The sequence below is a fragment of the Numenius arquata genome, chromosome 15 (assembly GCF_964106895.1).
Source record: "Numenius arquata chromosome 15, bNumArq3.hap1.1, whole genome shotgun sequence".
NCBI classification, from domain to species: Eukaryota; Metazoa; Chordata; class Aves; order Charadriiformes; family Scolopacidae; genus Numenius; species Numenius arquata.
Genome location: NC_133590.1, coordinates 2969393 through 2993248, shown reverse-complemented (window position 1 = coordinate 2993248; position 23856 = coordinate 2969393). Strand labels below are relative to the sequence as shown.

Here is a 23856-nt window from a genome sequence, read left to right as displayed (position 1 = left end):
CAGAAAGTAACTGGAGATTAATTCAACATAGAAATTCTAAGAAGTCCAATGAGCCTATGAACTTTTGAAGTAGGGTTGAAATTTTTTCAATCTAGAAGAAAATCGCTTTGAAAATATCCAATAAAACACGTTCAAACACATCCCGGTGTTCTGTGCTGGAGTGCAGCTGTGCAGCGGGTGAGAGTTTGGGACTGTCTCTCTTCTGCTGTGATAGTTCCCTCACGCTGTGTGGTGTGATCATCTGTGAAGGTAATAGCTTCTGCTTAGCCTTTCGCTAATCCTATTCAGATTTCTGGGATCATTTGCTGCCAGTTCCTTGCTGCAAGGTGTTTGTGGACGCCTTCTGCCCCGTGGAATCGCTCTTGGCTGTTAAGAAATCTGACACATGAACTGTTTGAGGGAGGCAAAGCAGGAATGTTTGGTTACATTTCAGGGCTTAAGCATCTCAGTTTCCTACTTGATGCGAAAAGATAATCACAGAGTAGAATCTGAAATAAAAGCGTAATTGGTAAAGCAAATATATTTGTATTATGATGATCTTTTGAGATTGTTTTTTACAACTGCCTTCCTGAAGATTTGTGGAGAACTTGATCTTTTTTTACATTTTTTTTTTAATGTCTCTGTATTTCTTAATGAAGAAAGTCTATTATTCACTGACCTTTTAGCCATCAAATGGCAAGGGGGTGTGGCTGAATATTGTGCAGGCTAGACTCTGTATAAAATCAATAAAACTATTTTATTTTTGGTCCTCTTCCAGTTATATGGGATAAACTGGGATGCTCTTGAGACACCAGCAAATGTTTATAAGTAGAATTTCAGCATGTCTCACCTCTTCTGCAGAGTGGAGGCTCTTTGCAGCTGTTCACTGGGGGATTGAAAACAAGAATTTTATGAAGGAATTCACAGAATGCGAAAGATCTTGGGAGTCATTATCAGGAGATTATGGAGTTGTAAAACTGCCTTATTAAAGTAATCAGAAACTTAGAAATAAGATCAATGCATAAACCTTGAATGTATTTTACCTGCTCAGCCAATTCCTACAAAAGAAAATTACCTGAGTTGTCATTACTGAAAAGGTTATTTTTAGCTATTGAAACTTCAGAACTTTTTTTTTGCTGATAACAGATCTGAATGGCGCTATGTTTGATACTTTGGGGACAGAAAAGATTTACAAATTAGCTAGTAGGAACTTTAAAATTTGTGATGTATAGCTCTGCTATACTTTGAAACTATTTTTTTAAAGCTGTTTGAACTGGTTTATTGGGTGCACCTAATAGAGGATCTTGTTGTCTTTCTTTTCCCCCTCCATTACTGTACATTTCTGAGAAGATTTCATATTGAAGCATGCAATTTTTAAATTGAAATAATATTTTAAGAAAGCTTTTGGTTTTGATGTGGAGAATTTAACTAGCTTTACGCTTTTGTCTTTATTTAGCAACACTTACTGAAGCTTTGTGGTGCCTTAGATAAGCACATAAAATGTGATATTAGGGAAGATGCAAGGCTGTTTTATCGAACTAAGGTAAGACACAAATTGGTTTTTTGAGGTGTTTTTTGGTGTTTTTGGTGCGTGTTGTTTCCTCATCCTGGCACTGGAAATTCTAAGAGTTTGGGTTTTTCCTGATTTCTCTGTCTGCATCAGGTCTTTTCACGTACATAAATACATGTCCCTCTTAATGCACTAAAAATACTCTTTTTGCTAACAACGGGACCCTTTAACAACTGTAAAATGTGAGCTTGTCATCTTTTTAGCTCAGCATCTTAACTTTCATACCCACAGAGTTTCTTTTCCCAGCAGTCATTGGTAGTTGACTCTACTTTTAAGAGCAGAGGCTACGTGCAGGGCAGGATACAGAGAACTGAAAAACGAGCTTATCTTGCATGTCTCTGTTTTATTTTAAAATTAATGAGTTAGTTAAAAAACATTGTGGATTTAAGCCAACAGTATACGTGATGCAGCATCAAGCTTGGATAATTGCCTTTCCTTTGCTTTGTGGTGTGAGGCTTGCTCATGATAGTCCTAATTTTGTGACTTCCATGCTTTTGCATGCCGTTGTAGCAAGCCAAGTCAGATCAGCGATGAAGTGACTGACCTCAGCTTGAAAAGCCTTGGCTTCTTCATGGCTTCTTCAGCTTTAAATCAATCATTTGCAGTTATGTGCGTGTCATGGAATCGTCTAGGTTGGAAGGGACCTTTAAGATCATCTAGTCAAGAAGATTTTTCTTTTCTATTGTGTCAGATCAGTAGAGCACGGATCCTTTTAACAAGTTAATGGATCTTGCCTTGGATTTTTGTATCTTGGGCTGCTTTCACTTTTGTTTCTCTAACCCTTGCACTCGGGGGAAAGTCTTACTCTGTTTTTTCCCCATCACTTCATATGTGTAATGGTACAGTAACTTCCAGAGGACACCACTGTGCTGGGTTTTAACACAGATCTCAGTTCTGAACGGCTTGGATTTAAACTACTGCTTGAGGTTATGAAAAACCCAGTTTTACGTGTAAGGAATTCATATCGGAAGCAGGCGGTGCTGCAGAGTTGGCTTTCATGATTGCCGTTGCAGGCACCTTCTCTAGGTACAAGATCAGACTTGTGTAACAAACCCAACTCACCCGGAGGATGAGGTGAGCGTTTAGAGGCCAGAGGCTCGTATGCTGGTTCCAGACACTTCACGTGGGGAGTCACGTGCCTGCAATGTGTTTGTGTGGAGTTAAACTTTGAATTCGGAGTCCCAAATTACGGCCATATGGCTGGAGTTGAGGTGGTGATTCTTTGTGCCAGCTGTAAAATTGTGCCCTCCTGGTCAACCTGGGGTCTTGGATTATCTGGGGTTTTGTGGGTTTTGGGGGGTGGGAGGCAGGGAGGGGTACGATTTTGGCTTTTTTGACATAAATGGCTAAAGTAATCAATCTGAATTTACAGGTAAAAGATTTAGTTGCTAGGATATATGGGAAATGGCAAGATATGATACAAACCACTCGGCCTACTCAGGTATTGTAAAGAAGCCTTTTTCTCTCTTTTCCTATTGCTGGGTTCATTTAACTCATTTTTTTAGCATTTGAAAATAGCATAGTCTTTTAGAGACTTTTTTTTTTTTAAATGGCGCGGCTGTGGAATATACATAGATGTATTAGAGTAGATTTTAATTAAAATTCTTACTTTGCTAGCTTCAATAAAGCCAAGATTTCACCTTTATCCTTCAAAGTGCTGGTTTTGTAAATGGCTTGTGTAATACACTGAAATGCTAGTAGGGAGTCAAGTCACAGGGTCTGTCTCTGATTATAGTTATTAGCAGATGCTTCGAAAAGGACGTTGGAGCAGGAATGCAGTGATACGCTTCCTGCTGTGGTCTGGCGCTGTGTGACACTGAGACCATTCGAGTCCAAGGCTCTATCCACACTGTGTTTAATGGCTCTTGATAACTACTCCCCCTTTGAACGTGTCAAATTTCATGCAACGATTAGGAAAAGCCTTCCATGCTCTGTAAAAGTATGCGGTAGTAAATAATGTCATGATTAGTCTGTCATTAATATTTGCCTTGGTGGAATAGGTGGGTAATTTCTGCTGATACCCAGAGTTCAGAGCTGTTTTTTCCAGTCTAGGGTTGTAAGGTTTCTTTTGTAATGCGATCAGACCGACTGTCTTGTCTTGGAATATAAAGCTACCTGTCTTGGAAAAGCTTAGCTTTCCAGTAACGTAGTTTATTGCTTACATAAAATTTAAATTACGCATATATGCTTAGTATTGATTTTGGTTAAAAATTGTGTAATCAATTGTTTGTCTGTAAAGACTATTATTCACTCCTAACAATGTGCAAAAGAGACATAATTTGTAGTGTGTGTGATATTTCTCGTTATAGAGGGGGAAGGGAATTAGAAAATAACACGTGGCTGCAGAAGCTACTTAGCAATGGATGAAAGTTGATAAAAATGCAGTTCTTTCCGAGTTGTTTTTTTTCAGAGCTATTTGGGGTTGATCCCCACATATGGGGAAACTGGCAAGTGTTTCAGAATAAAATTCTAGGGATTTGCAACACGTTGTGGTCATCTCAAGTGAAGCATTTGCCGACTCTTCTGTCATTGGTTTTCTGACTTGGTTACTATTTTGTTTTTACTCTTTAGGGAAAACTGCATGACTTCTGGGAGCCAGATTCATGAAACCTTGCCTAGTTCAGGGAAAATAACAGAAAAACTCTGAAACCAAGGAGGATGTAGAATGAATGGAGCTTCACCTTGGTCGGAACAGAAGAAATCAGTCACCTGAGTTAGAAGTTGAGCTTGATTCAGGCAAATACTAGGAACACAAGGATCTAATTTGATTAACATTGTTTTTAATACAAATACACTAATTCTGAAAAATTGAAGTGGGTAAACTGAAAAAAAAACCCCAGCTATTTCTATAGCCCTGTCTGAATTGGCTAGAAATATTTTATCGTATTGAAACCTGAGGGAAGCTTTCTTGTTCCCGTTGTTAATCACAAGAGTTAGTTGAAAACCATATGTACTCGTTTTCTTGCCAGCACACACCTGCAAGCGTTGTTTTGGGATGGCTGGGAAAGAGCTGCCCTGTGACATTGAATGTGAGCTCAGAAACAGTGTTAGACCGAGCAGGCGAGGAGGTGGTTCAGAACTGGGGTGAGTTAACAGAACTGCCTGCGCACGTTAATCTGCGAAGCATAATTGGTGTGACCATCCAGTGTCTCTAAAACATATGAAATACGGCAGTTGCATGTGAGCAATTGACTGTTCTCGTGTTCGTTTGAGGGTGGAAATAGAGCTGAAGAGTGGCTGTGCCCGAACAGGTTAAGTGGATGCTTCTTTCCTCTGTGGTTGTGTTTTATCCAGTAACAAAACAGAATTTGTTATGACAGTGACGCGTTCATTTTAACTGAAATTCCTCACCTTCCGACATTATTTGTGCAGTGGATGTGACTGCACAGAAAGCGTTTCTATGAGACCAAGTTATAAATGAAATCTTATTACACCAGTAGTGTTGTTGTAAGTGCTTTTTTTAAGAAAGAAGCATATTTGTTACCTGGCTTCAGCACTTTCTCTAAAGGGAGAAAATACTAATTCTAAAATAGCCGCTCAGTGGAGATTTGAGGAGCTGAGCATTTGGCCCGTGTGTGTAAAAGCTTTGGGTGCCGTGGGAGGTCCGTGTTCTTTTTTATGTGTACAAAGCTCCAAGAGCTGCTTGTGAAATAACCAGAGGAAGATGCGGTCTCCTTCTGCACTCTCTGTGCAAATGCCATTATTTCAATCTTAACACTGTGGGTTTTTTCTGTAGGATGTCTGTGTATATATGAAGAGAAAGTTTAAAGTATTGAGTAGAAGCACCAGCTGGTGCTTAACAAATGAGATTTTTAACAATACCAACATGTGCGTTTTATAATACTGTTTCCTTTTAATTTTTGTAGATTACTGTCTTGTCTTGTATGATGAATTCCCTACAACTTTCCAAGATGAGAATGTAAAATAAGGCTAAAAAAAAAAAAATCACCTTCAGATTTAATTATGTATATTTCATATAAAGGAACTGCTATAGAATGGACACACGTCTTCTAGGGAAGGTGTCTTATTTGCAAATTCATATTAAATGTTTTGTCTTTCATTTCAAGTGTTAGGGAGTCAGCCTGAGACTGTAGCGGCTCCGTGCCCTTCACAGGGTAATCGGCTTATCTTCCTTCAAACAGAAGTTACGCTGGTGACATTGTCCAGGGGGGAAGGAGGAGAAAATCCTTTTTTTTTTTGTTGTTGTTGGGTTTTTTTTGTTTGGTTTTTGGTTTTTTTTAATCTCAACATGTTATTTAAGAATTGGAAGAATCTACCTCAAAGGGTATCTTTGTTTTTGGCAATAGAACTGCTTAAAAAAAAAAAAAAAACAAAAAAAAAAACAACCATGGTGGTATATAGGTATGGGAATGCTTTCCTTTTCTCTGCCTGGCTCCGATAGTGGATGGACCTTCCCTCTGGTAGCAGTTGCTTACTCCGTTGAATATATTGTATGTAATTTTATTAATGTTTATATTTCTTCCTCACTAATGTTGTATAAAGTTTAAAAATCTTGCAGAATGTTTACTGTATGTAGTGTGTATATATTTTTCTTACCATGTAAAGTGTAAGTTGCTGTCCTGTATATTTTGGAGAAGGAAAGGGGGAGGGTGATGAACAGCTTTTGTACTGCAGTTCAAGCACGTTGAAACTGCTGGGGTGTTTTTTTCCAGATATGAAATAACCACTTTGATATTTACTTTTATTTAATAGAACAAATAAAACCAGACATGCTTTTCTAATTAAATGTCCCCGGACAAAACGGGCACGCCTCAGCTCTGTCTCACAAGAAAGATGGCGGTGGGTCCTATTTTGGTCTTAGGGCCACACACACACGTTGTAGATCTTTGGGCTTGCGGCTGAGGAGCCTACTATAAATGGAGAAAGTTATTCCTAGCTCAGCCAGCCCTGGGTTTCCATGCCGAATGCCTGTGTAGACATCCTGGCTTTTTCCCTTTCTCCCCCCCCGCCCCTCCTTCCCACTTTGTCCAGACTTTTCTTCCATCTGTTTTTTAGCCGAGGAGGAATTCCCCAGTTGCTTGAGTCTAGAGGTGGGTTGAATGGTGGGAGCTCACGGGTATCCGTACGGAGACGATCCCGCAGAGCCTTGGCGAGGGACGCTGAGCCCAGCGCTGCTTCGGGACTCCTGGAAATGAAACAGCAAACCCGCTGCCGTTGTGTTTTATGCAGACTCATTTGGTGGCCCCCAGCCAGGAGTCGCGTGAATGGGAAAAGGCTGTTTGCACAGGGAACGTCGTTACTGCTTTGGTTGATTTGTCTTCAGATAAGAATTTTTGCACTGAGGTTTTGTCTTTTGGTATTATGTTGGCTGTATTAAGAGCCATGTTATCTCATTTCATGTGAAATTAGGTGCACTTTATTGCAGTAATCACAGACACACAAAAAATTAAAAGCTGGCTATAAAATATACCTTTGTGTCTCTGCCTGGTTTTTTTTTTTTTTTTCCTTATTTTCTGCCAAGCCTCTGTATGGCTTAAAAATAATAATAATAAAAAAAGCTTCTGGCTTTAAGTGGAAGAAACCTGCCAGGGACACTTTTTGCACATCTCCTGCTCTCACGGTGCCTGTTGGGGAAGTTGGTAATGGAGGGGGATTTCGGGAGTGATTAATGACTCGCAGGTAGCTCTGGCTGAAGGTCAGTAGGACGCGTACCCTCCATTGATGCGGTGGCTGCGGGAACTCTCTGAAGTCCCCGGCGCTGATAGTTGAGCTTGAGAGAATATCTTTGGGGGGAAAAAAAAGCAGATGACTGGAACAAACGCTGTGTTTCCAGTATGCCGTTCTTCCCGGCCGAGCAGCTGCTGAGATTGCCTCATGAGAGGATTTTAGAGGTGGAATCCATGAGAGGATTTTCCAATGTGGAAAAAGACCTATTTAATAATGAGGGCTGGCTACTGCAGTGTTAATCAGAGGAGCCCGTGCTTAGCATCATCTAGCAGCCAGCTCTGGGTCTTCAGAGGTGACCTAGCCTAGGGGTGGGCTCTAGGCACTAGAGACCACTCTGTCTCTTGGAAGATCAGGCAGATGCTTTCAGGCAGTTGGGTTACAGAGAGGACTCTTCTGCTGACCGCATCACTAGCAGGAAAGCTTCAAGCCACAGTATTAAGGCCGGTTTTGTATGTTTTAGGTTTCTTTTTTCCACTGTCTTTTAGTGTTTGTGTGACTTTGTTTTCTGCTGGAAGGGACAAATTGGAAAGGGTGTTGCTGGAGGTGACCCTCCTAATTCTTCTGGGGACTTGGTCCTTGGGCTCATGAGCTCTTGAGAAACCTTCTTGCCCAAAGTTTCCCAGTGGAAAACGAAGTTCCCCAGCAGCTTGTGGCACTGGTGTGTCGGTGCTGGTTTCGGTGTCCCAAAACGAGGACAGGCTCTCGGGACTGGCTGGCGTGCTGTGTGGGGAACCAGCCTCACAAGAGGATGATGAGCTTGTAGGAGCCTTGGGCGGCTGCTGTAGGATCCACCCTTGGAGCTCCAAAGGGGCTGCCCGGAGAGGTCAGACAATCATTAATGGATTTAGCTCATTCCTTGTGGTTTAAGCTATCAGAACGCTCTTAATGACATTCAAATTGCCCTTTTCCCATCTTTCCCCCCGGGCTGTGAAATACCTTGGTGTTTTGCCTTGTGGATGTTTTGCCAGCTTTTCTGGTGGGGCCCCTTCTTATCTAAGTGTTGAAAAGGGCTTTCAGTGTGGGGGCTGCTGAGGAGGGGGAGGATCCTAGAGAAAGTAAATTCCTCGAAGGGCTTCTCCTCGCGGAGGTGCTTTTAGTTTTGCCTGACTGCTGCTTTTTTCAGCCAGCGCTTCCTCGCCTTTGCAGTAAGGAATTTGAAAGGGAATAATTTATCTGCCATCAAAAGCAGGGCTGAGGTGGTGAGAGAAGAAAAACATTCGCATCTTCCTACCTTGACGTTTTGGTCTGGGTGCTGAAAGCTGGTCCCCATCCTTCCAGGCTCCTGGTGAAGGATGTATTTCCAGGTGACTTTTTTTTTTTTTTTTCCTTTTTTTTTTTTTTAAGCAGCGTTTGGATGTCTCTTTTGAATGCCTCCCCTTGTCCTCTGCCTGGTGAGCCGCTGCTGGGGTTTCACCTTCGGCTTCCCTGCCGCCTCCCAGTTCCTTGTGGGGAGGTCATAGGGGAGGGGATGGAGACTGGAATTGTTCCCTTCCTTGTCATCCAGGCGTCTTCGCCATCAGCCTGGGGGGAGACCTCCAGCTTTTTCAAGGCAGGTTTGGCCGGTGGGGTGTGTAGGGGAGGGCTCCTGGCCACGGGACACGGGGCCACGCTCGCACACCCTCCTCCCGGCCCTTCCCGTTGGGTGGCTGCAGCTGAAGCCGGGCGAGCGATGCTCCTTCCTTCTCCCAGAGAAGAGCAAAAAGGGTAAATAGATTTTTTTTTTTTTTTTTTTTGCTGCTTTTGTGCAACTGGGCGAGCGTCCCTTCACCCGGGGGCTGCGAGCCGGGGCTCGGCTTGCAGGCTCCACGGCTTCGCCCCTAGGTCTCGGGCTCTCTTCTCTCAAACCCCGCTTGGAGATGAAAGTCCTGGCTCTCGGGGTGCAGGCAGGAGCAGGGGGAGCCCTTTACTCTCCAGGCTGACCACCAGGCTGCAGTTGGAATAAAAATAGTATCTTCAAGCTGCCGGGCTCGGCAGCGGGGAGGGGACGGCTAGGCATTAAGTTTTGTGCTTTATTCACGCTGCGGGCTTTTATAAAGGTGGTGTAAATCATCCCGGGCGGCCGTGGGCTCTTCAGACGGCATCGTTCAGGCTCTCGGAGACATTGATCCGCGAGCTGGAAACCCAGCCTGGCCCTTCTGCCCGGGGAGAGGCCTGGCAGGTGGGGATGCCGAGATGCCGCGCCGCCCATCAGCTCTGCTCCCCGTTTGTGGGGCGCTGCCTGCCCTCCCCCCACTCCCCTGTGTACTAACCTATTTTATTTTTTTTTTGGTATTTTGGGCTCCAGCATTGTTATGGTAAGGTTTTTTTTCCTTTCCCCTCCAGTTGATTTTTCTCTTATTAGCCCATTTTTTTTTTTTATTTTTTTTTTTTCATGCCCTCATTCTGTTTTTCCCTGCAGTAGGCGAGCACCGTTTGCTGAGAAACTGTGTCAGCCTTCCTCGTAATTAAGAGTCTGGCAGGAGCGAGCGGCGACGAGTCATTCTGGAGATGACGCTTCCAGTTTGGAGCTGACAGCGAGCCGGGTGCTGCGGCCGGGGATGCGGGAATGTTCTCCGGCTGAGCCGGGCAGGGAACAGGAGCAGTGAGTACCCCGGGTACATCTCGGCTGGGGACTTTAAACTCTTGTCCTCTCAAAAAACAGCTCCGGGAATGATTAAAGTCTGAATTATGTCACAGGTTGAGGCCATCGGGAGGGAATCTGCATATATATATGTGTGTGTGTGTGTGTGTGTTTAGGGCAGGAATAAATTGCAGTGGCTCTACATCGGCTGGGTCTCTCCAGCTCGGAAAGAGTTGTGATGTTGGAAAGTGAGATGGAGAAGCTCGACAACGAAATGGCCTAAAAAAAAAAAAAAGGGTAAATAGAGAGAAGTTGTTCAACGCTGCTCTGTAATTTGGCCTCAGACTCTGCAGTTCTTTTATTAGCGGGAAGGCTCAACGCAAACAAAAAGAGACAGGAGCTGGGGATCTGCTTGCCTCAGGATGTTGCGGATGCTAAAAGCTTAGAGGTTGAAAGAGCTTTTCGCGGCAGAAAAATCCATCAGGGTCTATGAAATCAAAGCCGCCACCCCCGGCTGAGAGAGCTTCTGGCTGCTGATCCCCGGGGGTTGAGAGGGAGTGTGCCGGGGAGGGGGGACACACGGACCCCAGGCGTCCCTCCTGCCCCTCTGCCCCCCCCGAGAGGCCGCTCGGATTTTGGTCCAGCGTGATGGGCTGCCTTTATGCTTTACGTGAGTGGCTGAGGGGTTTCACGTCGTGCCTTCTCGCAGTTTCCAAACCGCCTGTCGTGTCCACAATCGTGTCTCTCCTGCTCTTGAGACAGAAGCTGCTCTTGACGGCGCTGCCAGCCCTCGCGCAGGAGGAGCCTAGCGAGGTGGTAGGGGCTCAGATGCCTCGTGTGGCTGAAGGAAACCCAGTGACTGGTTTTTTGATCTTTCTAATGACGCTGCAAGCGAGACTAGGAAAACGAGTCGTGTGGTTCAGGAGCTCCAGCAGAACACACCAACACCCAACCAACCGCTCGCCGACGCTGACCTTCCTCTCCCCTCCCGCCCCATCCGCAGATGTTTTCGGCTGGTGGCAAAGTGAAAATAAGGGCACGTGAAGAGATTTTTTTTATTTATTTATTTTTTTAAAAAGAGTCCTTCCTAGGTGGTATCTTCAGAACAGAATTCAGCATTTTCCCCTTTCCAGTTGCTGTGTCAGATTTGCCTCTGGGGGGCAACCTCACCCCGCTCCAGCTGGGAGCGCGGCTTCTGGCCCTGCAAAGAGGGAAGGGAGTTCAAGGTGGTGGGGAGACCACGACTCACTGCGCATCTCTCCCTCCCTTTGCATTATCAGATCATTTTGGGCAACCGAGGTCATTATTTGCTGAAAGGATTTAAGGAAAGCCGTCGAGGTTGACTGTCGGTGGCTTTTCAGAAATGATGCCATCCATCGGTTCTTGAAGGTCGCTTTCCAGGCTTGGAGTCCTTCAGTGTTTTTCCTGCCCGGCTGTCCTTGGCAGAGAGGAGGGTGGCCTGGAAGGACGTGTGTTTAATGGATAGCGCGTAAATCTGTGCAAGGAAGATTTACAGTGATCTCCCTGCTCTTCTTTTGCCCGGGATCCCCTGGACTATCGCTAAGCCTCTCAGCCCTGCGGTTGCTCTGACTGGTTTATGGGGGAGATGGCAAACTTATTGCTCCAGCCCCGTGTTCCTGGGCAGGCATCTCGTACAAACCCCGTCCATAAATAACCATTTGCATTCATTTAAAGGGCGTTGAGGTATAGGGTGGAATAAAGGAAGCGTTATTCACGCTTCGTGCTGTGGTTCCTAATGGCACTTTACACGCTGATGTGACCCACAAAGCTTGTTGTTTCGTGCCTGCAGTGCTCCGATGTTCTTCTTACCCCGAGGGTCAGGAATGACAAGAATAAACGATCGTGACGGGTGTCTTGCAAATCCCCGCTCCCTCGCCTTGGACGTGTCCTTGCAAGGGAGCAGCTCGGTGACATTGCTGGCGCAGGGTGGCCTTGGCGTGAGACGCGAGGGCAGATGGATTTATCCCTATTCCTGTTTCCTCCCCCGCCTCCCTCTCCAAAGCGTAGGGATGTGGCTGGGGCTGGGTTAGGGGGGTTGGCCCGAGCCCAACGCAGGCGGGAACCCCCCAGGAAAACACCGACGGAGGAGGCTGGGGGTTATCCACGGACCCTGGAGCTTTAGGGGGTGGCCGAAAGAGGGGTGTAGGACTCCACAGCCTGTCCCTGCCCGATGAAGGACTGACTCAGCCCTACTGGGAGAGCAGCTCCTGGCTCCAGCCAGCCTGGGCGCTCGGAGGGCAGTGACCGCGCAGCTCATTAACCCAGCCCTCCGGCGCTCGCTCTGCCGGCCTCAACACTGTCCTTCTTAATAGCTCCCTCTTCTTCTCTTCTTTCTTTGTTTTTTTTTTTTTTTTTTCTTTCATAAAGGTAAATTAGCTATATGGCTATGCAGGAACACGGATCAAAGGAATTCAGCTGACTCTCGAGCGTACCATTAGTACAGAGAGGTGCTGAAGCACCAGGAGGTGATGGATACAGCCTGCTCAGAAAACACCTGAGGACAAAAAACTGCTTGTAAGGCATCTCGCCGCAGCTTCCCAAAATCTGATGACGTAGGGGGAAACAAAAAAAAAAAAGTAGTCAAGCTTTGGAATACATTAACTCCATTGAACGCTACAGGGAGACGGTACCAGCAAGGAGCAAATCAATTCCTGAAGGCTGTAGAGAAATTTCACTGGTTTGGAGCTTCAGAGCAAGGTTGGCTCCACTTTGGAAAAGTTATGTTCCACCTGCAATATTTAACGCTGGGCATTTGAAATGCTCCGCATAGCTAAAGAGCCCACCAAAAATCTTCTTATGAGGAGATCTTAGAGCAACCTTGGGCTCATGCGATGCTTTCCATGGGTTAACCCAGAAGTTTAAAAAAGAAAAAAGAAAGAAAAGCATGGGAAGGGTAGGATTCTGGTCACAGGGAGGCAAAAATTAGCGTGTGATGAATGCCGGGCTGCTTTCCGGACATGTGCTGATAGATGCGTTGTTAGGAGGGAGATGTTTCCATGGCAAAGCCATCATCCTAAACGGCACCGTAACTCAGCAGAGATGCGGTGGTGGCCCCAGGGACCATCTTCGCGGTCCTTCCAGAGGAGGTGGGAGTGTGAAGGCCCTGAGGGTGGGGGGTGGGGGGGGATCAGGGCGGCTCGTGGTGATGCTCCCCACGCCGTGTCCCTGCGGCAGCGCCTGGGCTCTGCCGGCAAGGCTGTTGGCTCAGCGTTTTTCAGTCCTTTCCGACTTTGAAAGAAAACTGCAACAAAAGATGGGCTCGAAATAGCTCATTTTATCTCCGCAGACAAATAACTTGCTTTGAGCATCATTGTCACTCAGGCTAAATTACTTTTAGATGTTTTTAATGACCGGGTAACATTTTTCAGCTGCGCGTTCTGCGGCACCCTGCTGGGGGAGAGTCCGTCTGTAGAGACCAAGGGCTCAGATATTGTGGTGGTTCTTCCTGACATTTGTTTGGCTTTATCCGTTTGATATGCGATTCCCTGCGGTAGAGATGTTTTCAGCTAAATTTACAGCTACACACTCTTTCCTTCGCATGAGGGGATCTGTTTCCAAACGGAGCTGGGAGACTGGCTGCGTGTGGAGCAGCGGGAGGCCAGGGATGTAGAGGAGAAACTCTGGGAGATTGAAGGTGACAGTCCAAATCCTGTCTGCGCTGAGGCTGACATTACCGCGGGGCTGGAGGGATTTTAACCCATCATTTGTTACTCCTACCTTTCATTTCACTTGCGATGCACGGCACGGAGAGCTGTGACTTGCAAAACGATCCCAACGGGAACACGGTTTGCGACATCAGCCACGCTGCTCTCCCAAATCCCTCTTTCTGAGGCAGGCACGGCTTTCACATTCCTTCCCGAAGGCAGCCTTTAAGCCACTCGCCTTCGCCATTCCCCGGGTTTTGCAGCGCTTCTAGGAGATGTATTTTTAAATCCGAGCTCATAAATTTTGGAAGCTCCTCTCCTTCCCCCACCCCCTCGCCCCTATCAAAGTGTCAGAGCCGAGGAAAAACCGTGAGAGTGATGGATGTGCCCAGCTCTGCTTGCCAGGGCTCTGCCTGTGCGCGGGGGGTTATTTACTGCCCTGCTCGTGCTGTTTCCTTCTCGGTGGCAGCATTGGGGTTCGGTGCCTGGGAAGGAGAGGCAGGGCTGCCCACGGGTCAGCCCAGCTTCGGGCAGGAGCAGGCAGGGGCTGGGGAGAGGTCACTTGGGCATGGGGGCTCAGATAGCCAAAAGGCGAAGCCGTGGGGACGTGGATCCTGGCTGGTGCCTTGGCCCAGAGTGTGGGTGCCGGGGGCTGTTACACCCTCCTGGTTTAGCTCTGGGGGGTGCAGGTCAGCTCACCCGAAAGGGCAGCTCATAAAACCCACGGGTGTTGCCCCCAGCCCCCGTGCACCCCCAGGAACACGTGTCGCTGCTCTCAGCAGTGTGTGCCAGCGACCCGGTTCCCCCACGCAGGGTGCTGCAGAAACACAAGGAGAGCCCCCCCGTGCTCCCTGGCCAGGCTGGAGCCCGCCTGCTTTTCCTGAGAGCAGCTGGGATGATGGGCAGAGGGGTTGCTGGTGTCCAGCTGAGCCAGCCGCTTCTCCTGGGGCTGGAGCTGCGGCTCTGCCTCGCCTGCAGCCACCGTGGTCCTGCTCCTGCCCCAGAGCTGGGATGAGACTCCACGTTTAACCCCAAAACACCACCCTTGCCTCTCCCACGGGATTCCCAGCGGCTGCTGGCGTTTGCCCCCCGTGCTGCAGGAGCATCCCGAAGCAGCCCTACCCGGTTGAAAGGCAGGTCAGGAGCCTGCCCTCCCGCAGTCTCGCCAGCCCTTCCCCGCAGGTGTGCAGCCGACAGATCCCGAGCCAGGGAGATGCTTTCCACCGGCTCGGAGAGGTTTGCAGACGAGCAAACCAAACCCCGCCGGCTCCCCATGCGAGCGCCTGTCCCCCATGAACTCCTGCGCGTCTCTCGCAGCCGGGCTTGTGGGAACAGATCGGAGGCTGCTGTGACTCAGCTGCTTCTCCCCTGAGAAAATCCGCCCTGGCACCCGTGCTCAGCTCCGCGGCTGGGGCTGCCGGCACCTGGCAGCCTCCATCAGCAAATGGCCTTGGGCAAAACATCCCGATTTCCACTGCCAAACACTTACAGGGGAGAAATCCAGCATCTGATCTTGCGGGAAGTCGGGGCAGCAACTCTGCTGCGCTACTGAGCTAGGGGGAAAAGTTCTGTCCTGACCCAAAACTGAGCCCTGGGCTAAAGTGGCTGCAGCAGGGGCTGGCTGTTCGGCCGCCTTCTGGCCTGCCCCGGCCTTTTTCCGACTCCTTATAACTTTCTCAGACAAATTCTTCTGCAGTTGTAATTTTCCTTGCTGGCTCTCAGCCCAAAGAAACAGTGGTTTGGAAAGTTTGCTCAATGACTCGAAGGGAAGAGGCTCCCGAGCCTTTCATGCTCTGTGCCCACTGGAATATATATATATATATTTTTTTTTTCCCCAGGGCTAATCTGTGGAGCATCACGCTTGGCTTGATGAATCCGTGACGCTCTCAAGAAACAAAGCTAAGCCTGGCGAGCATGTGCTCTCAGCTGCTGGGAAGCCCTGAGTGCCACCGCCGGCCTCCGGGCATCACCGGTGGCTTTTCCTGCTCCTCTGCTTGACGCAGTGCTGCCGGCCCCGAGCCTGGGCAGGCAGGCTGGTCCTGGGGCGGGCGGAGGGGACCGCTGCGATGGTGGATGCTGGAGCAGTGAGACTGACCCCGTGGTGTGGGGCTGGGGTGCTCCCCGCCGGGCTTTTCTTCCACGGAGGCGGGCAGAGCGGTGATGCTGGTCTGGCAGCCTGGTTGAGGGACGGAGGGGCCCGGAGAAAGGCTGGTTGGCTCGTTGTTGTTTTCTCGTGTCAAAAGGGAAAAATACCCGTTTTTCTGCCGGCGGTTGTGACGTTATAATGCGCCTCTCGGCACGGTGTGGGCTGGCACGGCTTTAGAATGAGTTTCACAACTCTTTTGTGGGTTTCATAAATCCCCAGCTCCTGGAGTGCTGTGATTTTGTAACTCCTGGCTTCCAAACCAGCCTGGAGAGCAGCTCGGCTGCCTGCTGCCCCTCGGACCACGGAGGCTGGCAAACCGAACCCCAGAGGCTGGGGGTTTATCTCCCTTTTCTTGCTTCGGGGGGCGAGGGCAAGGCAGGCTGCAGGCACCGCTGGGGAAGAGCCAAACCTTCCCAGGAAGCAGCAGTTTCCTACCAAAGGCTGCAACCAAAATCCTGGTTAGACACAAAGGATTTGATGGTCACTGACACCCCATCAGTGCTGCAACCCCAAAACCGGGGGGGGGTTGTGCCACGCCGCTGCCGTGGTGTGCGCCTCTGCCAGCACATTTCCGATTTAACGCTGGCTGTTATCCGATCCTGCGGAGTCGTTTGTATTTGTGCTGCTGTGATCCATAATGAAACCCTCTTCCTGGCCAAACCCGGTTCCCAGGGGTGGGAGCGGGGCCACACAGCGGTGGGGAGGGCAGGGGTCTCCTGCCAGCCGGTGCCTGGGGTATCCCCTGTGGTCCTGGCCATGCGGGATGAACTTGAGAGGGGGCAAGGGGAACAGAGGGGGCTGACAGGGGCTGCAGGCAGGGTGGGGGGTCCCTTGGGTCCCAGAGTGGCAGCGGCTGCCAAACCAGACGACGCCTCATCCCCAGCAGAGCCTGAGGCACGGCGGTGTCCTGCATTAAGCAACTTAATGCACGTCATCTTGTGCTGCGATGGGGTTCCCCATGTTGTGTGTGTGTGTGTGTGTGTCCCCCGGGAAGGCTGCAGGCTGGCGGTGGCCGGAGAAATGTCTCTTGCTGTGGGCAGCTGGGCTGGTCGGGACAGGGAGGACCTGGCAGCGCCGCCATCCCGGGCGCTGAGCTGCAACCTGAGCGCAGGCAGGCCGCCGGCCCCCGGGCTCGGGGCGAGGGCAGCATGTGTGCTGGGAGAGCTGATCCGCGATAATCCCATCAATATTTCACGGCGCTGTGGCCCTGTTATAATTCCTCTCGTCATCTGGGATGCCGGCCGGGAGGGGGGTGCGGTGCCAAGTGAAACAGGAGAGCTGCCGTGGCTTCAACTGGAACAACCGGAATACTGTGTCCAGTTCTGGGCTCCCCAGTTCACTACTGGGGAGAGTCCAGCATAGGGCAACAAAAATGATGGAGGGATTGGAGCGTCTCCCTGATGAGGAAAGGCTGAGAGAGCTGGGACTCTTTAGCCTGGAGAAGAGAAGGCTGAGAGGAGACCTTATCAATGCTTCCAAGTATCTAAAGGGTGGGTTGAAGGAGGATGGAGCCAGACTCTTTCCAGTGGTTCCCAGTGACAGGACGAGGGGCAACGGGCACAAGTTCCATTCAAATATGAGGAAGAACTTCTTTCTGGTGAGGGTGCCAGAGCCCTGGAACAGGCTGCCCAGGGAGGGTGTGGAGTCCCCTTCTCTGGAGATTTTCAAGACCTGCTTTGATGCAGCCCTGAGTGATGTGCTCTGGGCAACCCTGCTTCAGCAGGGGAGTTGGACTAGAGGATCTCTAGAGGTCCCTTCCAACTCTGACAATTCCGTGATTCCGTGATTCACCCTGGCTGTGTGGGCATCGGAGGGGTGAAATGCTGTGGGTGTTTCTACTCACTGCCGAGTAGGAATGGGTAGGGTTTTTCGGCACAGTCGGTGAATCCAACCGGGCTGGCTGAGCCTGGGCACCGTGGGCATCCTCCTGGCTTTGCCGTGTGCCGGAGTGGTGGGGCTGTGCTGTCACGGGCAGCTGACCCTGGCGTGGACGGGGATGTGATGTGGGACAAACCCGCTCTGCCCAGTCCTCTCTCCGTGGCACACGCTGTTTAAGTGACAACAAGAAGAAATTAAACAGTAACCAGGCTCTGGGCTGGTGATCAGGGCACTAAAGCGTTTCCTTTTTCTAAAGGCCGTTTGGATTAAGGGGGAGAAGAGAGTAGTAGGGATAAAATCTCCTTGCGTGGCCAAGGCTTCATGGCACGACACGAAGGTCCCCATGCTCCAGGCTATCCCGGGTGCTGCTCCAATGGGAAATGCCCCTTCCAGCCCCTCGCTGACTCTGGGCGGAGGTGGGAGCACCAGCAAGACCTCCTGGCTTGGCAGTGCCGCTCTGTGGGATGGAGGGATGCAGGCGCGGGAGGGGGTCTGGTCCGGTTTGGCTCCCACCCACATTCCCCTCTGGCTCCCACCCGCATCCCACTCTGGCTCCCACCCGCATCCCTCTCTGGCTCCCACCCGCATCCTGCTTTGACTCCCACCCGCATCCCTCTCTGGCCCTTGGGAAAGCCGTGCAAATAAGAGCAAGGCCCTGGCCTTCAACCTCGCGGGGCCCTAAATTCCTCCAGTTAATCTCATGGGGGCAGCAGAGCAGGCGAAGGCTCTGAAAATAGATCTGTTTCCAGCTGCCGATGACTCGTGCTAATTAATTAAAGCCTCGCAAGCTCGGGCCTGTAAATACGCGGTTGCTGAACGCGCCAGGCTCTGCTCGCTCTTTGCTCATGCACTAATTACCCCACTGCGAGGCCAGGAGCTAATGCAGCTCCAATTTGTGCCGGGTTCATCTTTGTAGCCACGTGGGAGGGCAGCTGCCTGCGCTGCCTGCGCGGGCAGGGAGTATCGCTGCGGGACGGGACGGGACGTGCAGAGCGCCCTGGAAAGGGAGGGGGCCTTGGGCACCCCCTTCCTCAGCTCTCATGGACCAGTTCTCCCCATAACCGTCCCCACGGCCTCCAGCTGCGCTTCTGCCAAGGCAGGGGATGGGATTAGGAGCGGATGTGGGGGACCGGCCTCCTGGCAGCACCTGAACCCCCCCATTCTTGGGTAAGATGGCCAAAAGCATCCATGCCTGCTGCTTCAGCCTGGCCTCCTGCTCGGGAGCAGCACCCCGGGTCCGGCCGGGAAAGGCGGAGGGTGAGCCCGGCTCCCGGTGCGTGGGCATCCCGCTTCCGCAGGGTGGGTGGAGAGGCGAGGCGAGGCACAGCGAGGCGTGGAGGAGACGCTGGGGTTTTGCCCGAGGAGAGGAGGAAATGGTAATTAACCTCTGGAGCGTACAGGAGGTGAGGGAGGGAGGATGGGGAGCACTGGAGGAGGTAGGTGGGAGGACGGGGAGCACTGGAGGAGGTAGGTAGCATCTCTGCTCTGCTCTCCTGGGGTCCCTGGGAGTGGGGACAGGGAATGGGTCCTGTCATCTTGTGCTGGGAGAGGGAATGGTGGCTGCTTGGTGAGTGCGTGAAGGTGACAGTAGCCACGCAGTCTGCAGGAGCACCCAGAAGGATCCCTCCTTGGCTGAGACCCGGCAGCGCGTGGGGACTGGGGGGATTCAAGCTTCCGTGCTCCCCCTCTCACCCACAGCGTTTCTAGGGGGCAGGACCCGGGCAGATGCCCCAAGAGTGGTACGTCAGCTGGGCTCCCCACGGGAGCACCCTGCCCCTCCTCCTCTTCCTGACCCTAAAGGATCCAGGCAGCGGGGAGGGCTCAGCCAGGGATGACCCTCATCTCTGGATGATGCCGAGCAACTTCAGCACAACCCACTCAGCTCTAAGCCCTGCCACGGCTCTGGCTCCGGGTCTGCAGGGCGTGGGGTAAGGGTGGCCCTCGTCCTCTTCATGAAGACCTCACCCCTCGTCTGGGGCCGGTGCGGAGAGGAGGAGATGAGCCAGCATCTGAGGGTGCCAGCGCTGGGACTGGGCACCGTGTGGCTTTGTAGCCACGGGCTGGCAGCTCTCTGCCGGCTCCGGGAGCTGTAACTCGGCGTGCGCAGGTATCTCCCCGCCTCCTGCTCCAGCTGATTTCCAGTTGCCCTAGATCCAACCTGCTGATTAGACACAGCGCTCGGGGTTTTGCTTTCGGGAGGCCTGCCACCGCGGTGGGTGAGGAGGAAGGCTTGGCCAGGCGCTTGCGAAAGGAAAGCAAACACAGGCCTGAACCTGGCAGCTCCTGCCCGTGGGGAGGAGCCGCAGAAGCCACCCAGGACAAAAAGGCTCCACACAGGGCCCTCGAGAAATCATTACCACCTGCTGGTGTTTCCAAACGAGCTTCCACCGTGGGTAAAAGCAGACTAAATGGGGAACCACGGGTTGCAAGAAGGAGAAGACGGGGCACGGTGCCCCAGCCAGGTGTGCGATGCAGGGGTCAAGGAGCCTGGGTGGGTTCAGGGATCAAGGACACCGTGGCACCGGCTGGGTGGCTGCGGCGTGATGACACCTGCGTGTGCTGTGTCGGCAGAGTGGGATGATGCTTATCTACGTTTGGCAAGGCTCTTTTTTTTATAGTCACAAGCCCATGTTACCAGCCCTTTGCCTCCCTGGCCTTGCAAAGAGCTTGAACACAGGCTCCTCTGACTTTTTTGGAGCTGTATGACCCAAACTGCCCGCGCTGAGCAAACCCCCCCAGCCCAGCCCGCCCCATGAGCCCGGTGTTGACCGTCCCCGGTTGCACGGCAGCATCTCGTGTCCCCCTGTACTGGGCACTGGTGAGGCCCCACCTCGAGGGCTGTGTCCAGTTTTGGGCCCCTCACCACAAAAAAGACATTGAGGGGCTGGAGCGGGTCCAGAGAAGGGCAACGGAGCTGGTGAGGGCTCTGGAGAATAAGTCTGATGAGGAGAGGCTGAGGGAGCTGGGGGGGTTCAGCCTGGAGAAAAGGAGGCTGAGGGGAGACCTTCTCGCTCTCTACAACTCCCTGAAAGGAGGCTGTAGCCAGGGGGGGGTCAGTCTCTTCTCCCAAGTCACAGGCGATGGGACAAGAGGAAATGGCCTCCAGTTGTGCCACGGGAGGTTCAGATTGGAGATTAGGAACAATTTTGACACGGAAAGGGTTCTTAAGCCTTGGAATGTGCTGCCCAGGGAAGGGGTTGAGGCACCATCCCTGGAGGGATTGAAAAGACGGGTTGCCATAGTGCTTAGAGACATGGTTTAGTGATGGTTTTTATCAGAGTGAGGTTGATGGTTGGACTCGATGATCTGAAAGGTCCCTTCCAACCCAGACAGTTCTGTGAGCCTGTGATCTCGGCTGAGGGAAATGCAGCCTGTGCTGGGGGGACCCCGCGCAGGGCCCGGCTCCCCTCCCTGCCGCCTCTGCCCTCCTCCTCCTCCTCCTCCTCCTCCTCCTCGGGACCGGCTGGCCCCGGTGCCGCCAGCGGGGTCTCCCTCCGCGTTCCGGCAGGGGGCGTGCGGGGCGATGCGGGGCGGTGCGGCTCGGTAGGGTACGGTACGGCTCGGCGGGGCCGCGCACAAGCCGGGGCTGCACCGCACCGGGGCCGGGCCGCACCGCACCTGCTGCGCCGCCGAGCCCGGCAGCACCGCACCGCGCAGCACCGCACCGCGCAGCACCGCAGCGCAGCGCAGCAGGCAAGTGGCGGGGAGACGCGAGTGGGGAGAGCCGCCGGCCGGCTGCCGGTGCGGGGTGCGGGTCCGCAGGGCCGGCAGTGCGGGGTCTGGGCGCCGCGTCCGCAGGCGGGATCCGGATAAACGGGGTGCGGGTGCTGCGGGCTCAGGAAAGGGCTGGGGGGGCTGGGGGGGGGGGGGGACACGACACGACTGGGTCCGCAGAGCAGCGTCGGCGTTGCCGGGTCTGAGCGCTGAGTCCCTAGGCAAGGTCGGGGGTGGTGGGTTTGGGGTGCTTGGGTCTCGGTCCGGCTCCACAGGCAGGATTTGGGGTGCTGGATCCGGGTGTTGAGTCCCTTGGTAGGGCCTGGGGGGCAGGGTTTGGGGTGCTGGACCTGGGTGCTGAGTCCACTGGTAGGATCTGGGGTGCTGGATCCGGGTGGTGAGTCCTCAGGCAGGATCTGGGGTGCTGCATCCAGGTGCTGAGTCCGCAGGCAGGATCTGGGGTGCTGGGTGCAGACGCTGAGTCCGCAAGCAGATTTGGGGTACTGGATCCGGGTGGTGAGTCCACAGGCAGGTTCTGGGGTGCTGGATCCGGGTGGTGAGTCCACAGGCAGATTTGGGGTACTGGATCTGGGTGCTGAGTCCACAGGCAGGATCTGGGGTGCTGGGTGCGGGTGGTGAGTCCACAGGCAGGATCTGGGGTGCTGGGTGCGGGTGCTGAGCGCACAGGCAGGATCCAGAGAAGGAGGAGCAGGGGTCTGACCTGCTGGGGTCAAACTCCAGGGAATGATGCCTTGGGGGAAACGGGGAGGCAGAGCACTGGGGGCAGGATGGGGTTCAGGGGAGGTCTGATGCAGGGGTGACGAGCTGGTGGGGAGGTGGGGACATGCAGGGTCTGGTCCAGGTGGCTTTCTCTGGGGAGAGGCTGGGGGTGTGGGGTGAGGTGGGGCTGGGGGACCTGGGCAGGAATGAGAAGGGACACGCTGTGGGGATGAGGGAAGATGATGGTGGGAATTGCAGCTGGACAGGGCACCGGCTTCTGGGGGGAGGGCTAGATACAGCCCCCTCCTTCCCAGTCTGCAGGGATGGGGACTGCTGTGGTGGCATTTGGGGAGGCTGAGTGTTTCCTGGGGGCGGCTGGTGGTGGTGCAGCGCAACCCTTGCCTCCCCCCCTGCCCCTTCCCCTCGGGTCGGATGTGGTTTGTCTGAGCCCTGGCTCCTTGGGACTCATCCCCTTGGGATGCATCGCCGTGGGGGCTGCGGCTGCCCCGGTGGGGAGGGGACAGGCTTGTGCCTGGGGGCTTGTCTGCGTTGGGGTCGAGCTTCATATCTGCTGATCCAAGGACAGAAGGGACCTGCCGTGCAGCCAGGCAGCACTGGGATTTGGGAGTCTCTTTGCCCTCCCCGCCAGCACCCAGGTGGGTCGGTGGCTCGTGCCTGGCCTTTCAAACGGAGAGCGTGAGGTGGGAGAGGGAACCATGAAAAGGCTCTTCAGGTGCCAAGAAAAACAGTCTCCAAAGACAAAGAGACAGCCCAAAATGGATGAAGAGCGCAAAGTCCCCCAGAGGCAGGGAAATTATTAATAACAACGATGGCGTCTTTTTTTGGTGCTGTTTGGGCCTACCAACCCTGCGCTCTGGCTGCTTTGACCCCTCGAGTGAACCCCCAGCCCCTGGGGGGGGTGGCCGTGGTGATGCCGCACGCGTGTCCTGCGGGACGCGTCTCTGCTTCATCTCGGTTTGGCCGGGCTCTCTCTGCCCGGAGGGACGAGGGGCAGGGAGTTGCGTGTGTCCCCCCCCCCCCCCCGCCCCCTCCCAGCACGCCGCGATCCCTATCTTGACTTTGTTTTTGTGTTGCAACCGGAGGGGGTAAAAAAAAACCAACCAACACCAAAACCCCAACAACCCTTTCGGTTCTTGCAGATGAGGGTTTTGTGTCGTAGGCTTGTTCTCCACACACACACCCCCCCCCTTTTCCAACATCCATTTGAACCTTTCACCACTTTCCCACCCCCCCAAAGGAATGCAGCGGGTTTGCCGGAGTTGGGAGGTTTATTCAGGAAATCTGGAAAGTCGTGTGCTGGGGAAAAAAGCATCCCAGGTGGGCTCGGCAGGGCGGGCGACGGGGGGGGGGAAGAGCTCTGCCGGCTTCCCGCTGGGGAGGGCAGCGGTGGGTGCGGTGGGGACGCGGTGCCAGCCTCGCCTGGCCGCCTGCGGGGAATTTCCCTCCCTGCGCTTGCCCGCCGGCTCCGCTTGGCATCGTGATGGGACTTGTTGGGAAGCGGCTCATGTGATGGGTGGTGTGATGGGGGGGTGGAGGGGGGGATACCGGTCCCGGGGGCACCCTTTGCCTCTCGGGGAGGCGGGGGGACGATGCCGTGAGAGGCGTTATGTCCCCATAAAGCCCATCCACGGCTGTGGGTGGAGGGCAGATGCCTGGTCCTGTTCAAAGGTGAGAGCACCCTGCCCTGCTGGCACTGCGGGAGGAAATGCCGCCGCCGTCCCTCCCCGTCTGGCCGTGACACCGCTCCTGGTGACTTAGAAGAACGAGGGCTTTGCCATAGCATGGTCACTGCCAAACCCACCCCTTCTTTCCTCCTGGGGCATGAGCTTTACCCTCCAGAGCCAAAGGAAGCTGAGGGGGGGGGCCTCAGGCACTGTATTACCCGCTGGTGTGGGGACACAGCTTGGAGATTCGG

The 23856-nt window shown here is 52.7% G+C and overlaps 1 protein-coding gene across 1 annotated transcript in view; it reads left to right on the top strand.

Annotated features, from left to right (window-relative positions):
- The window catches only part of SLF2 (SMC5-SMC6 complex localization factor 2), a 31822-nt gene extending 25958 nt beyond the window's left edge, over positions 1-5864 (top strand). The window contains exons 18-20 of the mRNA XM_074158928.1: positions 1436-1522; positions 2922-2990; positions 4121-5864. Of these exons, the coding sequence (XP_074015029.1) occupies positions 1436-1522; positions 2922-2990; positions 4121-4156 (192 nt within the window). The 3' untranslated portion in view covers positions 4157-5864. The remainder of the gene's footprint in view (positions 1-1435; positions 1523-2921; positions 2991-4120) is intronic.
- The last annotated feature ends 17992 nt before the right edge of the window (positions 5865-23856 follow it).